This window comes from Acanthaster planci, linkage group LG14, assembly GCF_054643075.1.
Source record: "Acanthaster planci isolate LZ-2023a linkage group LG14, COTS_SCS, whole genome shotgun sequence".
NCBI classification, from domain to species: domain Eukaryota; kingdom Metazoa; phylum Echinodermata; class Asteroidea; order Valvatida; family Acanthasteridae; genus Acanthaster; species Acanthaster planci.
This window is the reverse complement of record NC_141790.1, coordinates 13,464,461-13,477,118: the sequence shown is the minus strand read 5'-3', so window position 1 is coordinate 13,477,118 and position 12,658 is coordinate 13,464,461. Positions and strand designations below refer to the sequence as shown.

The 12,658-nt window shown below is 38.7% G+C and overlaps 1 protein-coding gene across 1 annotated transcript in view; it reads left to right on the top strand.

Moving 5' to 3' along the window:
• The window catches only part of LOC110981641 (uncharacterized), a 51,696-nt gene that overhangs the window by 6,055 nt on the left and 32,983 nt on the right, over positions 1-12,658 (top strand). Inside the window, exons 3-4 of the mRNA XM_022239365.2 lie at positions 8,464-8,568; positions 12,363-12,405. Coding sequence (XP_022095057.2) covers positions 8,464-8,568; positions 12,363-12,405 — 148 coding nt within the window. The remainder of the gene's footprint in view (positions 1-8,463; positions 8,569-12,362; positions 12,406-12,658) is intronic.

Genomic DNA, 12,658 nt, shown 5'->3' with positions numbered 1-12,658 from the left:
TGAATGCACATTTCCCATTTGTTGTTGCCTAATATAGAGCATATACCATGGGCTTATGTGTCTTGGTATTGAGTGATTGAGTTTTTGCAACAACTTGGACGTGTATGGCAGTGACGTACATTTATATATGTAATGGAGCAAAATGAGAGATGTGTGACCACAGATTGACAGCTGAATTTTTGACTTTTGTTTGGACAGATGATATATGTACATATACACGCGCATTTGGGTTCAGACAGCTTGTTGAGTTCTTTTTCGTAATATTTTGCCTGATTCCAATATGTTAAAATATGCTCTGTGGTCATTAAAATTATAACATGATTTTATTATTAGGATTTTGCAGTACACATTGTAATAGATGTGTTTTCCTGGTATGAAATGTTGTTTACTGTTTGGAAGTAATATTAGCCAAACTAGGTCAGGGTAATTTCCGCAATAAATACCACGATCAGTGATGCTCAGGAAATCGTGTTGGTTGTTGGTTTGCTGAGGAAACGTGGCAGTAGGAGGTTTTTAAAAAAGTTGATTGGATTTTATTCATGTCTGTGTGTACAACACATACATGTATGTGACACAGCCAGCATTTGTGTAGAAACGAACATACCGTATATTATGGGGACCAAAACAGTTTTGGAGATAAATTGTTTTCCCCAAAATGTGGTTCCAAACTTTCCTAGCAAAAGAAATTGTCCCTGTCATGCTGCAAAGGCCTACCCATTCGTACTGGTACTCACACATATACATGTGTAGCGTGTGTTGCTCGCTCCCAGGTTTCGGGCCGAGGGCACCAGTAAACATGTGCATGTACTTTATGTGTTTCTGTCAGGCATTCCAAGGTTTGAAAAGAGAATAGGATTAAGACTGTCAGTTATTCACAATTGCTGGTACTGGGTTGTCCCTAAGCCCCCTAATTCAAGCTTTCCTCTAGCATAGCCCCAATAATAACCTCTTTGCAAATTACTCATGCTGGTATTTCTAGACGGAAGGTGATGATTGGTTGATGTTGTTGCCATGGTTGGGTATTGACCTCTTGGGCGACCTCATCAGTTCCTTTTTGTCTGTCTGTAGTGCTCATGACTCATGTAAGAGGACTCTTTAGCTACATGTATGTATCTGCATACACGCTTCGCAGTTTTTACGCTCAGGTTAAAATTTATCAAGCTGCAAGAGGTGCAGAAGACCTAAGTAAACAAAATCACCAACAAGTGAAGTGATGAAAAACAAAAGTTTCCCAACTACAACAATGCGAAACAAAGCACCTCCACCCCCCCCTCCAAAAAAATCCTGTTGCTTCAGTAAAGTGCAGTGGGAGATCTCGACAAGAAAAAGGCCCATTTGGAAAATACACTGTAACATGACAGGCAACCTAAAGGCTATCTGGATACTAAGGTTGCAACTGCTTGTACATGTACAAAAGAACGGTACACACAGAATTGGTTTACATACCGGTACAGTTCATGTACAACTTGGATAGTTTGTCAGTACATTACTTATTGCTGTTCCATGCATGTGCATGCATAAATACATGTAGTTTCAGTGTATTTATCAATTTCTTGACCTTGTTTCATGTGTATGCTTAATAATGACTCATACTTTTTGTGACTGTCTGAAACACTGTGATTCATAATTCAGAAGTTATCAAGAAGAAAAAGCATTATTTTGATGTAAAAGCCCAAGTCCAATATGTTGTCAACATACTGTAGGAGTACCGCCTAGCAGAGCCATACTGCGCTGTAGCAAGTTGATATCCTACCCAGTGGGCTCCAGAGAAATGGCTTGCAACTTCAGCCTTCCCTGGCGCGCAGATCGTAACCCTGGTTCACCCCTGCCAAAGTGTGAGCCGGCTCAATGCCAGGAGGGTTTCTGTGGATATCCAAGTCTTTCATGAAGGGTCTGTGTACATAATAAACTTGAGTCTTGTATTGTGCTAGGGTGAATTCAGCAGGCCCAGCGCACCCATGGTATGGTTTGAGGGAATCAGCAGCTTTGTGTATAGGAAAGCCTACATGTATTGCCTTTTGTGTTTTGGTAAACATTAGACTTATTCATTGTGCTGCTCCCGTCTTTGCATGTCACCTGCTGCATTATGGATGAAAAGATACTAACGTCTACCTGTTTATCCCCCCAAATCATATTTTGCACTTCTGGTAGTACACCTTGAATTTTTTCTTCAGTGTAAAATGATGTACAGTGTGTGCCTGCCAGAGTAGAAATCTTAAATCTAAACACCAAATTTGTTTCCCTTTTCTCATGTTTCTAGCCCTGATGATGATTTAGGAAACAACGAAATTGTTCATTACTTTAGTAATTACTTATTGCTTATTATCCTCCCTCGCACCAAAATGATTTAGATTTGACGTCTAAGATACCGGTAGGCCTACATGCACAGTCTACTTGAACATGTTCGATCATGACTCTGTCCTTAGCGAACAGTGTACATGTACATGTACATACACACTGTACCGGTACATACTGTCACATTGTGAGAACATTACCAGTACCATACTTCAGGTACATGTACATTGTACAATCTCAGTAGATGCATTGAGCTTTGATCATCACTTACAGCTGTAAGGCCTAGGTTGCTTTGATTTATGAAGGTACATGCACATGTACACACCAAGGTCCTCCTTCCTGCAAACTGTACATGTACGTTAACATTCAAATTTATAATGCTACGTTTATTTTTCTCTTTCTAGATCTGCATTGTATAGAGGGCATTACATGCACATGTGTGTATTTTCTATTTGTACACGTGTACAATGCACATGTGCATAAATGTCGTTCACTTTTATCGTTATAAAAATTACATGTACATGTAGATCATCTTCTATTGATTAAATAAAGACAATATCAAAGTTTTTGCTCTTGAAGTGACCCACGTGTGATTCCTTTTAATCCAACCCCAGATAGCTTGAAAAGAAATTCACACCAATCCCTGAATTTCACACTGGCAAATTGTTCATATTTGATTTACTGAATGCTCAATGTAAAAGAAACCAACGTCTACCAGTGGAATGCTTGTATTGTATAACACCGATCTCCATCAATTCAATCGCACATGCTTGAAAAAATTACATTACCAATGATTAAATGTCTGTCATTATGGACACAGGGAAGTAATTAGCCACTGGAACATTGTACAGGACATTGCTAGAGTGACACATAGGTTGGTAATTCATTGAGCCCAACTGGCTTGAAAATGGAATGTCTTGTCAGTTCAGGCCATTCAAACCGTAAGCCTAGTTTACTGTTGGGGTGTGTTCGAAAATATTTTCATACAGAAGTCAATTTTCAGATACTTTTATAAAAGTAGCTATTTTATTCACAAATTATTTAGAGAATTACCAGGATACTGGTACCCATCCGTGTGCTTACTGGCTGTACATGTACATGTGTTTTCCTGAAATTGACAAATTTCAAAAGGTAGAGCCCCTGACATTCAATCCTGCTAGAAACTTTCTCAAAGATTCGTCTAAGATACCCTGGAAATGTCAGGCCCTCAATTATAAGTTGCTGGTATTTTATTGATCAAACTCACAGCACACCTGTGTATGAAAAGTATTTTAATGTTGGGCAAGGTTACTGCAGATTTACAGAAGTTTAATGATATAGCAGATAACGTTTTGCAAGTCAGTGTTTCACAACATCGAAGTTGTTTTGTTCTTGGACAAAATTGCAAACATTGGCATACATATTCCCCATGTACATGTACATTGTATACGTGTGTACGAATACCGGGGTATTGTAAGGTTTACTTTATTAGCAAAAATACTGAACGAGAGTTTCGATTTTGGTGATAAACCATTTTTTTTTCACAGTCTGCACAATTGCATTGCCAATGGCCCATGGACATACTTGAGAAATTCTTGCATAGACATGATGATACATACTGGTACTGGGTACACAGTGTGCATGCATGTGTACTACATGTACTGTACATGTACATTATTTGTAATATAAATAGACATCTGTCGATACATGTACATGTTTTGTAGGAATTGTGCATGAAGTGCTCGCCTGATGGACTGGTCTATCTTCATACCGGTACAAGTACCAATACATGTGCATGTACATGTACATTACAAGTAGAGGCTTTGAAATGAATACAAGTCTCAGGCAAACTTTTGCACAAGTTGCAGACTGTGTAGCTAGTTTGATATCACAAGTGTGACAAAAAGAGAAGGGAGAGCAAACAAAGATTAGGGCACACAGCACAAGGGAGGTGTGGGGAATCTGTTACCCATTTCTGTATGAAGTTGAAAAACATACAAGCATGTACTTGTATTAACCCTAACTCCCTAGGGTGTATGTAAAATCATAGTGAAATTGGAGGATTTAGGACTGTTAGGGTTAATGTACTGTTAAACATATTGTGAGAGATTAACTTGTTCTTTCTTTGGCTTGGAACCATGCAGGATAATGTACATGTAACACCCTAACACTAACTGTACCCAGCAAGAAATGAGACCGAGGGGTACCCCCCCAACATGTCCAATCCCTATACACATTCCAGACTATTGTTACTTATCACATCCCCCCCAAGATGTCTGAAAGGAATTCCCCAGATTCCTGCCAGACAATGACCAACACAAAGCAGGGGGGGGGTTCTCTCCGTCTCATACCTTGCTGCATATGACACTAACAGTACTGTACTTGTGTATTTCCAAAGTGTGACATTTTTCATAAAGTTTTTTAACCTGTTGCGGAGCCATGCTTGTTATTTGTCGTTTGCTGAGAGCCAAAGTTTGCTTGTCTCAATTGTACCACCGTCGCTCAGTGTTATCAATATCACCAAGGGAATGACATGTGTATACACCTTAAGATTATATTGCATAGATCTGTCTGGCCAGTGAAATACATCTGGCACCATTTGCGTGTGATTTCTCTTCAACTAGATGTACTGTATGTGTACGGGTCCTGAATACACCGTTGCTGTTTGCATGAATGTTCCTCGTCAGTAAGTGGTGTGAGGTGTACATGTATGCTCATATTGCTTGTCAAGGATTGTATCTTGCAAAATATTCATGCACATTGCAAATTGAAATCTCAAAGTGGAACGTTATTATGGGGTGGAGCGAGAGTGTAACATGTTTCTGCAGGTGGGGATAATGGGGATTTGATAACTGTGTCATGGTTCTCAGGGGTAAATCATGGGAAAGGTTGCAAAATGAAATATTGGTAATCGATGCTTTATTTCATGGGAAGATTTTTTTTGCTGATTTTTGTCCCACAAGGACCTTGTGTTCTTGCAATATCCAAAGAAGTCACAGTTCTGTCTATTGCAGTTCTCAAATGATAAGATCACATGGGTACTAAAGCACCAAAGTCAGAGTCTCATTAACATTTTCTAGGAATTGTAATTGATGAGAAATAAATATACATGTGAGGGGAAGCATTTATTGCAAAGACACAGTTTCTTGTTAGTCTAACTAAGTGCTGAACTTCCACACATGTCCTAGCTACATGTGACTGTAACCCAGTGACCATTGATACCATCAAGGTGGGCTGATTCTGGGCTTTACAAACACATTACCTTCATCCATACCAAGAGCAAGTTTGCTCAAGGGATATAATGTTCTGGTAATCAGATCCAGTTTTGTTGTCTTCACCACTGCAAAGCCAAAAAGCCATCAACTGATGTAAGGCTATTATCGCCCTCCCCCAAAAAAGAATAAGCTTTTTGTAAGTTAAATTTGAATAAAATCTGGTACACTGAGTTCTTTAAATTCACGTGAGCATAACAGTTGGAATTCTCTATACTAAAGCCACTGTTGCTATACCTCGTGATTGGAAACAAGCTTTTCCTTAGTTACATAAGAGATGCCTTGCAACAATACACTGTTCTAAATGGACAAGAAGGGCACAAAGGAACCAGTCCATTCGAGAGATGGTGGTCGCTATGCAAAAGCTTGCCCCGAATCACAAGGTATAGCAACAGTGTCTTTAGTCTGGGGAATTCAAATTGTTACGTTTATGGGCAATCAGATAACTCAGTATACCAGATTTTATTCAAATTTAACTCGCAAATGGTATATTGGCTTCAAGATGAAGTTATCAAATTTACTATCAGTGGGAAAATAAACTTGAGAGGGATTGGAACCTCTTAGATGTCGAGGAATACTTCATTTATTTCCCCTCTTTTTTGAGAGTTGGCCAGGTCCCTGTCAGTAGCTCTGCTGTCTGTTTCTTTTTTTCATGCTGAATTTTGGCTGTGGAAGTTTAGATGAACGTAATGTCCCGATACAAAAGAGAAACATCCCTGTATACATCCATGCAGTGTGCCATGAATGCCAGATTTGGACATTGTTTTCCCTGTGTACCACACATGCACTGTAGTTCATTTAGAATGATGCACAGATTTATTTAACCATAAAGACGTGACAGGAGATTGGCATCAAACATACACTGCACATCAGGACAGAAATCAAATACACTGTACATGTAAAACAAAAGCATACAATTGAACAAACAAGGAAAAGGAAAAAAAGACTCAGGTCCCTCTCCCAGCTAAAAGTCACTTGCCCTGCCATACTTGGAATATTATGAAAATTTACACCTTTTTAAAATTCAGTTAAAAGTGCAGGTAACTCCAAACAGTGTTCATTTTGCTGCTGTTTATGTAAAGAGGTTATTAGATAAACAATTTCTGGTCATTGGATACTGCCAGCAAGTTATACAGTAATTTGCTAATAACCCTGCTGTACCTCAGAGATGGATGACTGCTGGAGTTTTGCATGACTGCTAAAAAATCTTGTTTCTTGACTCTTTTTATTGCGGGCTCTAAAATTGCACCCTTTCCTTTTTTCCTACCAGTTAGAAGTTTTTGTAAACCCCATACCTACATGTATGTATGTTAATAATGCATACTTAGTGATAGGTGATACATGTACATGTATATACCATACAATATTTCAGTGTATCTCTAACTTTCATCAGGAGTTAAACAGATTGGGGAATTTCATTTTCAGAAGTCAGTTTTCTTGAGCATTGTAAAACTGAAAATAAAACTAACCATCGTCAGCCCCAAAAATGATTGTATCAAGTACAAGAAGCAAGTAATTTCTACCGTCCCATTCCCAGACAGTTAAATGCTCACCACCTGTTCTAGGTCATGTTGAAGATCACATATGTTGCTGTGGAAACCAGATATTTGGGATATTTCTGCAGTCAACCTTGTTTGCATAATTCCTCAGAATATTGTCAAGTCCTTGAAATTCCTCCCAGTTTGCTGTTATGTGACATGTAAGGTATGAACATGGACATTAATAGTCTCACCGTGGAGCTGTTATTAGTGTTAAACACATGGTCTTACAGACATACAATGTACATGTATAAAAATACATGTACATTGTAACTAAAAAGATACAGGTTTCCACTGATAAGCTTTGCTCATAGGAATTTGTTATACATGTAAACTAAAAAGTAAATGTTCAAGTTTTGAGTTTGCCAAGAACTGGGGATATTATTTCTTTCCTTGTGGTGAAAGGGAAAGTTAATGTAGCTGTTTGAATGTTGAGTCTCCAAACAGGACATGTTTGCCTACAGGGTTTAGCTTTGTGAAGTGGTACATGCATGATGTGAAACAATTTTTTTTTTTACACATGTACAGTTGTGTGAGCGGATACAGTTTAATAATTTTGTTTCCATTTTTGGTCTGTTAATTGTTTGTCATGTCAGATGACACTGAATCACAGGATGAAACGTCAAACTGACGACTGCGCAAGTAACATCAGTGTGTCACATGCCATGAATAATTCATGAACCTACACTCTCACTTTGTACGCATACATGTACTGTACATGTCCTGTGTACACAGTGCTGATGTACATGTAACATTATGATGTCTACAATAGGCTGGAGGTTGTATCTCTGAGTAAATGATCACCTTTAAATTGGACTGTTATCAAATAGGCTTTAACTATTCCTTTGGTAAACTGGCATTATGAATCAGACAAGCTAGAGATCCATGTACCGTATTTACTTTAATGCCTTGACAAGTGAGCAAATCAAACAGAAAATATATAAATTTAAGGTTCAGTGACCTTGCTTTAAAATGTGTGGTAATTCTAATCTCCCAGCGCAGTAATTAAAAGTTAATGAAATGGTACACTTTAAGTTGAGGATAATTTAAAGCTGAATGAATTAGTTACAGTCCTGGTGCTCAGAGACCCCATAAATAACTCCATCAGGATACGTGCTATTTACACAATTAGTTCAACATTTTTTGCAGTACTGGTAGACTAGTGTTGATTGGACAATTTCCTGAAAGCATTCACAACCGAGTGTGTTAATTTGATAAACAGCATGTTGAAAATTAAGTCGACTTGGAAGTTCAAATCTCTTGAGTCTTTCACCTCCAAAGAGAAACATTTTGTAAGTTCAGGCCCGTAGTTGATGCATATTCTCACTGATTTTATTTTTACCCTTATGGTGATGGCTTGTCTGTCTTTCCATCCTTAGAATGGATGCCTTGGTGCTGATCTGTTCAAGGAATGTTGCAGACATCTCAACCTGCTGGAGATGGACTACTTTGGCCTGGAATATTTCAACAAAACTGACAAAGTGGTGAGACATTAACAGCACTTATTTTCACGTGTGACTAAGGCTTTGGAATTTTGAAAAAAAGAGGGCGTTGCCTTTGTTTCGTCCTGAATCAGCACTGTTATACTTGTACATGTAGCTGTCATGGTTTTGGGAAACCATACCAGACAAATGTTGATGACATTTGATAAAGGGACTTTGTGCAATGTCCAGATTACTTGGCTACAGCTAAAAAATACATACTCCTGTGGAAAGCCATTGGCTAACAGCTGTAACCATTTCCCTTAGGGCTGTGTGTTGGGCTAGCCACAGTCAACTAAGTTAGACATGGCTTTGCATCTGATGGGGCAAGTTGTACATGTGCATGTACATACAGGTGTACTGTACTGTACAGTATGTATTTATACTGTACATTACTGGTACAGTGTACAGTACTGTACTGTACATTACAACATTATTCAAGCTTCAAATCCAATAGAATTTTCTTACCTTCCCCAGGGGCAAGGCTTCACCTTAAATACACATGTGCTAGGAGTAGTTCCTGGTGCATAACATGTACACATACATGTACATAAGATTCACGTTTCCTTCTTGCTCAGGTTGGAGTAGCATTGCTCAGTGTATACAAATGTGCAGAATTTTAATATTAAACCTAATTACCATTGGAATGATCTTTTGCATGCACATGTACAAAGACTGTTTGGGATCCACATATATGTGCTTTTTGCTTGATGGATGCCAAGTACTTGTAGTTTGTACTGTATTGTGCAGAAGCATCTTATGCGTATCAGGTTTCTGGATTAGATTCTTGATTAAGCTGTGCCCCCAGAGGGGAAAGCGACTTCTGATTCATAGAAAGTCAGCCCCTTCGTCTCTTGAGAGGAGATGGTTAGTCCTGAATCCCAGGATCTAATCAAAAATATCTTGCTGGTTTGCTTGCTGGCTAAAGGCGAGGTTTCTGTGCAGTGCTGTTGGCGTTAACGCGTACTGCTTCTGGGTGTTCTGCAGTGCTGTCAGCGTTAACGCATACTGCTTCTGGGTGTTCTGCAGGTTATCCTATTAATAGTATGGGACAAGTGCAGTTTGGTGTTTAGATGGTCTTCGCTGTTCTGTGGGGCGCTTCATACATTGTACATGCACATTTCTCTTGCCAAGATAAATAGCCCTCGGTGAGCTTGTCAAGTTGTGGGTTGGTCACGATTGACTTGATCCACATTCTCTGACTCTTTTGGTGACTTCAATTTAAGCACACATACTGTGCGTGTACAAAGTATCCATATTTAATACCTTGTGTGCAGAAAGCATGAAGTGATTTATTCTTGTCCTGAAACTTAAGTTACATTTACTGGTACAAGCACTGCCCTGATTTTCGCACCTGTACATGTACAAATATAAAATATTTTAGTTAAAAAAGTGATAAAATTAGTTAATATTTTATGTGGTCTAATGTTCTTTCTAATGTGCAGTTGTACGGTACCGTACTATACTGCTGTGACTGAAAGGCCAGTTTTGTTCAAAATAATTATTTACAGTATACATTTACATGTATCTCATGAGTTTGAAGTGTCAGATATGGTAGGTGTATGTACATGTACATGTGCATTGTACTTAGCAGGTGTACTGGTAGCTTGATGTTTCTCTATAGGCTTACAACATTCAGACATTGATCCATAAAGAGCAGAGTTTATTCACTGTATGCATGAATGGGCTTTGGTAAATTCCTGATGAGTGGTGTGCTGAAAACTTGCCTTAATGACCTGCACACTTTGTGCCTGTAGTGTGCAGTACATGTGTACAGATCTTGATCAAATGAAGCATGACTTACAGTGTTTATGCTAATCCCCAACCAACCCTCTTGACTCCAAACAGACATGTAATAGCTGTTTGGCCAGGAATCCCTTGTCCCCTTGTTTGCATGTCTTGTGTTCATTATGATCAGGCGTTAGATAGTCTGTAATTTCTCACATGGGGCCAGCCCATAGTGCTATCCTTCATAAAATAAGACTGTCTCCTGCTGATTGATGTGTCTTCAATTTTTTTTTCTGAGGATGTGTGGATGCAAGTAGAGCAAGTCTGTGTGCATGTACTTGTGCACGCGTGGAGCTATTAATTAAAAATAGCTGCATGATTATAGTCGTCAATAGAGTGTGTTTTGTAAGAATGTTGTTTATTTTTCACATTTCGTTAACATGTATGGAATATCATTTCATGAAACAATCAGCCACAAATTACCGGTGCCGTATCTGTGCTTGATACAAACCCACAGCCATTTAAAGTTAATTGAAGAATAAAACAGTAGAAATTATGGAAAATGTTTGAGGGCCTGACATTTTCGTCCTGCTTGTAGCATCATCTTTTTCAATCCTTTTCAGTTTTTGGGAAAGATTCTACAACCTTTACCTGTAGGCTTGAAATGAAAGGTCTTATAACATGTTTGGTTTATACTACAAATCACATTTAGCTAATAAGTAGTTAACAGCAGTTTTTGTACATGTACATGCATTTGAAATTGCATGTTTTACAAACTTGTACCGTTCCCCAAAAAGGTTGGGCTTAATTCTTCAGAAACCAGTATTTATAAGTGTAATTGTAAGAGGGTTAGAGATACATACATGTACCAGTACATGTACATGTATGTGCCACTACATGTGCATGTATAGAAATTGGAAACATGTGCCAGTTGGCTTTACTTTTTTCTCTACCTTTTACATGTAAACATGATTAAGATCTTATTAGGGCACTGCATGATTTGCACAGCTTCTGGGAACCATGGAATGGCTGGGAACCAATGAATGATTGGTTCCCTTTGTTGGATGCCAGGATAGGTCAAGTTTATAGGGCACATACCGGTATCATAATGGTTATAATATCCCGGTACACTGGATCATGAATGTCGAATATGTATCGTGTGTGTTGTGTCCCATAACATGGTCTTGGGGCATGTACATGTACATTACATGTTGTACGTGTACATGTATGCATGATTACTCAGAGAAAACTCAGAGAGGATTTGGAAGAATTAAAACAGCCTTGATTTCTTGATATTTCTCTGTACCCTTTTGAACATTTTTATGCACAAAGGCTTAAAACATCAGCTGCTGGGACAAGTGTGGAGTTTCATTTTGATAGAATTCCAAATGCCTGACAGTTCCCTGAATGACAGTCATTTGTATACGTACAAATAATAGGTCAAGAAGGATTTGTTTCAGGGTGAAAACCACAATTCTTCCCACAAATTGCTAGCTTGTAACTGTGGGTTCTTTCATGTTTGTTTCATTCCTTTCTGAAATGCAACAATTGCAGCCAAACCAGCTCATCCTTGTCCAAAGTTTTTGCAGACAGGGAGCTTTTGATTCAAACCAATCTCAGCCAGATTGTACTGTCATACGTATCAAAATCCTAAAAATGAGTGTACATTATACGTGTACATACATGTACAGTCAGCATGATGTGCAATTATGGGATATTTAAAAGTTAGGGATGCACACTCCCACCCCCTACAGAGAAGGGGTTTGAAGTTACATGTAAGCCCCCCTGTCCTGTGTGTACATGCATACCTGCATGTCATAAACACAGTAGTCATAAATCTAGGATTCTCAAATATGGAGGTGTGTAAGGTGATGATCTTCTACATGTTTTCACCTTTCATTTCGATCAGATGTCAAGATTTATACTCCAGTCCAAACCGGGCTGTCAGTATTTTATTACTTGTTGCACGTGGCCCTTGGCATTCTTTTTTCTAATTGATACAAGGGTGGATTGGGTCTTTGTGAGGTTGAGAAATAACATGTTTTCTTTCCTTCTTTCATATTTGGCAGGTTTGGTTGGACCTGGAGAAGCCAATAGCGAGACAGGTGGCAGGTATGTTTTCAGCCAGAGATGACACAAAGCTTACTTTTCATGGCTGATATTCCCAAAATGGGACGTGAAATTTGGTCTTGTGGCTTATCAAAAATTGGAACCACTTTGGCAAGGTTGGCATTTATACCATAAGTCCTTCACTTGCGTCAACTTCATTAACTTCATGGAATTCAGATTGTCTCATGTTAAAATCTTGTCTGCATCATGCAGCTACAATGTACATGTACATGGGTACATGTGTACACGTACTCAC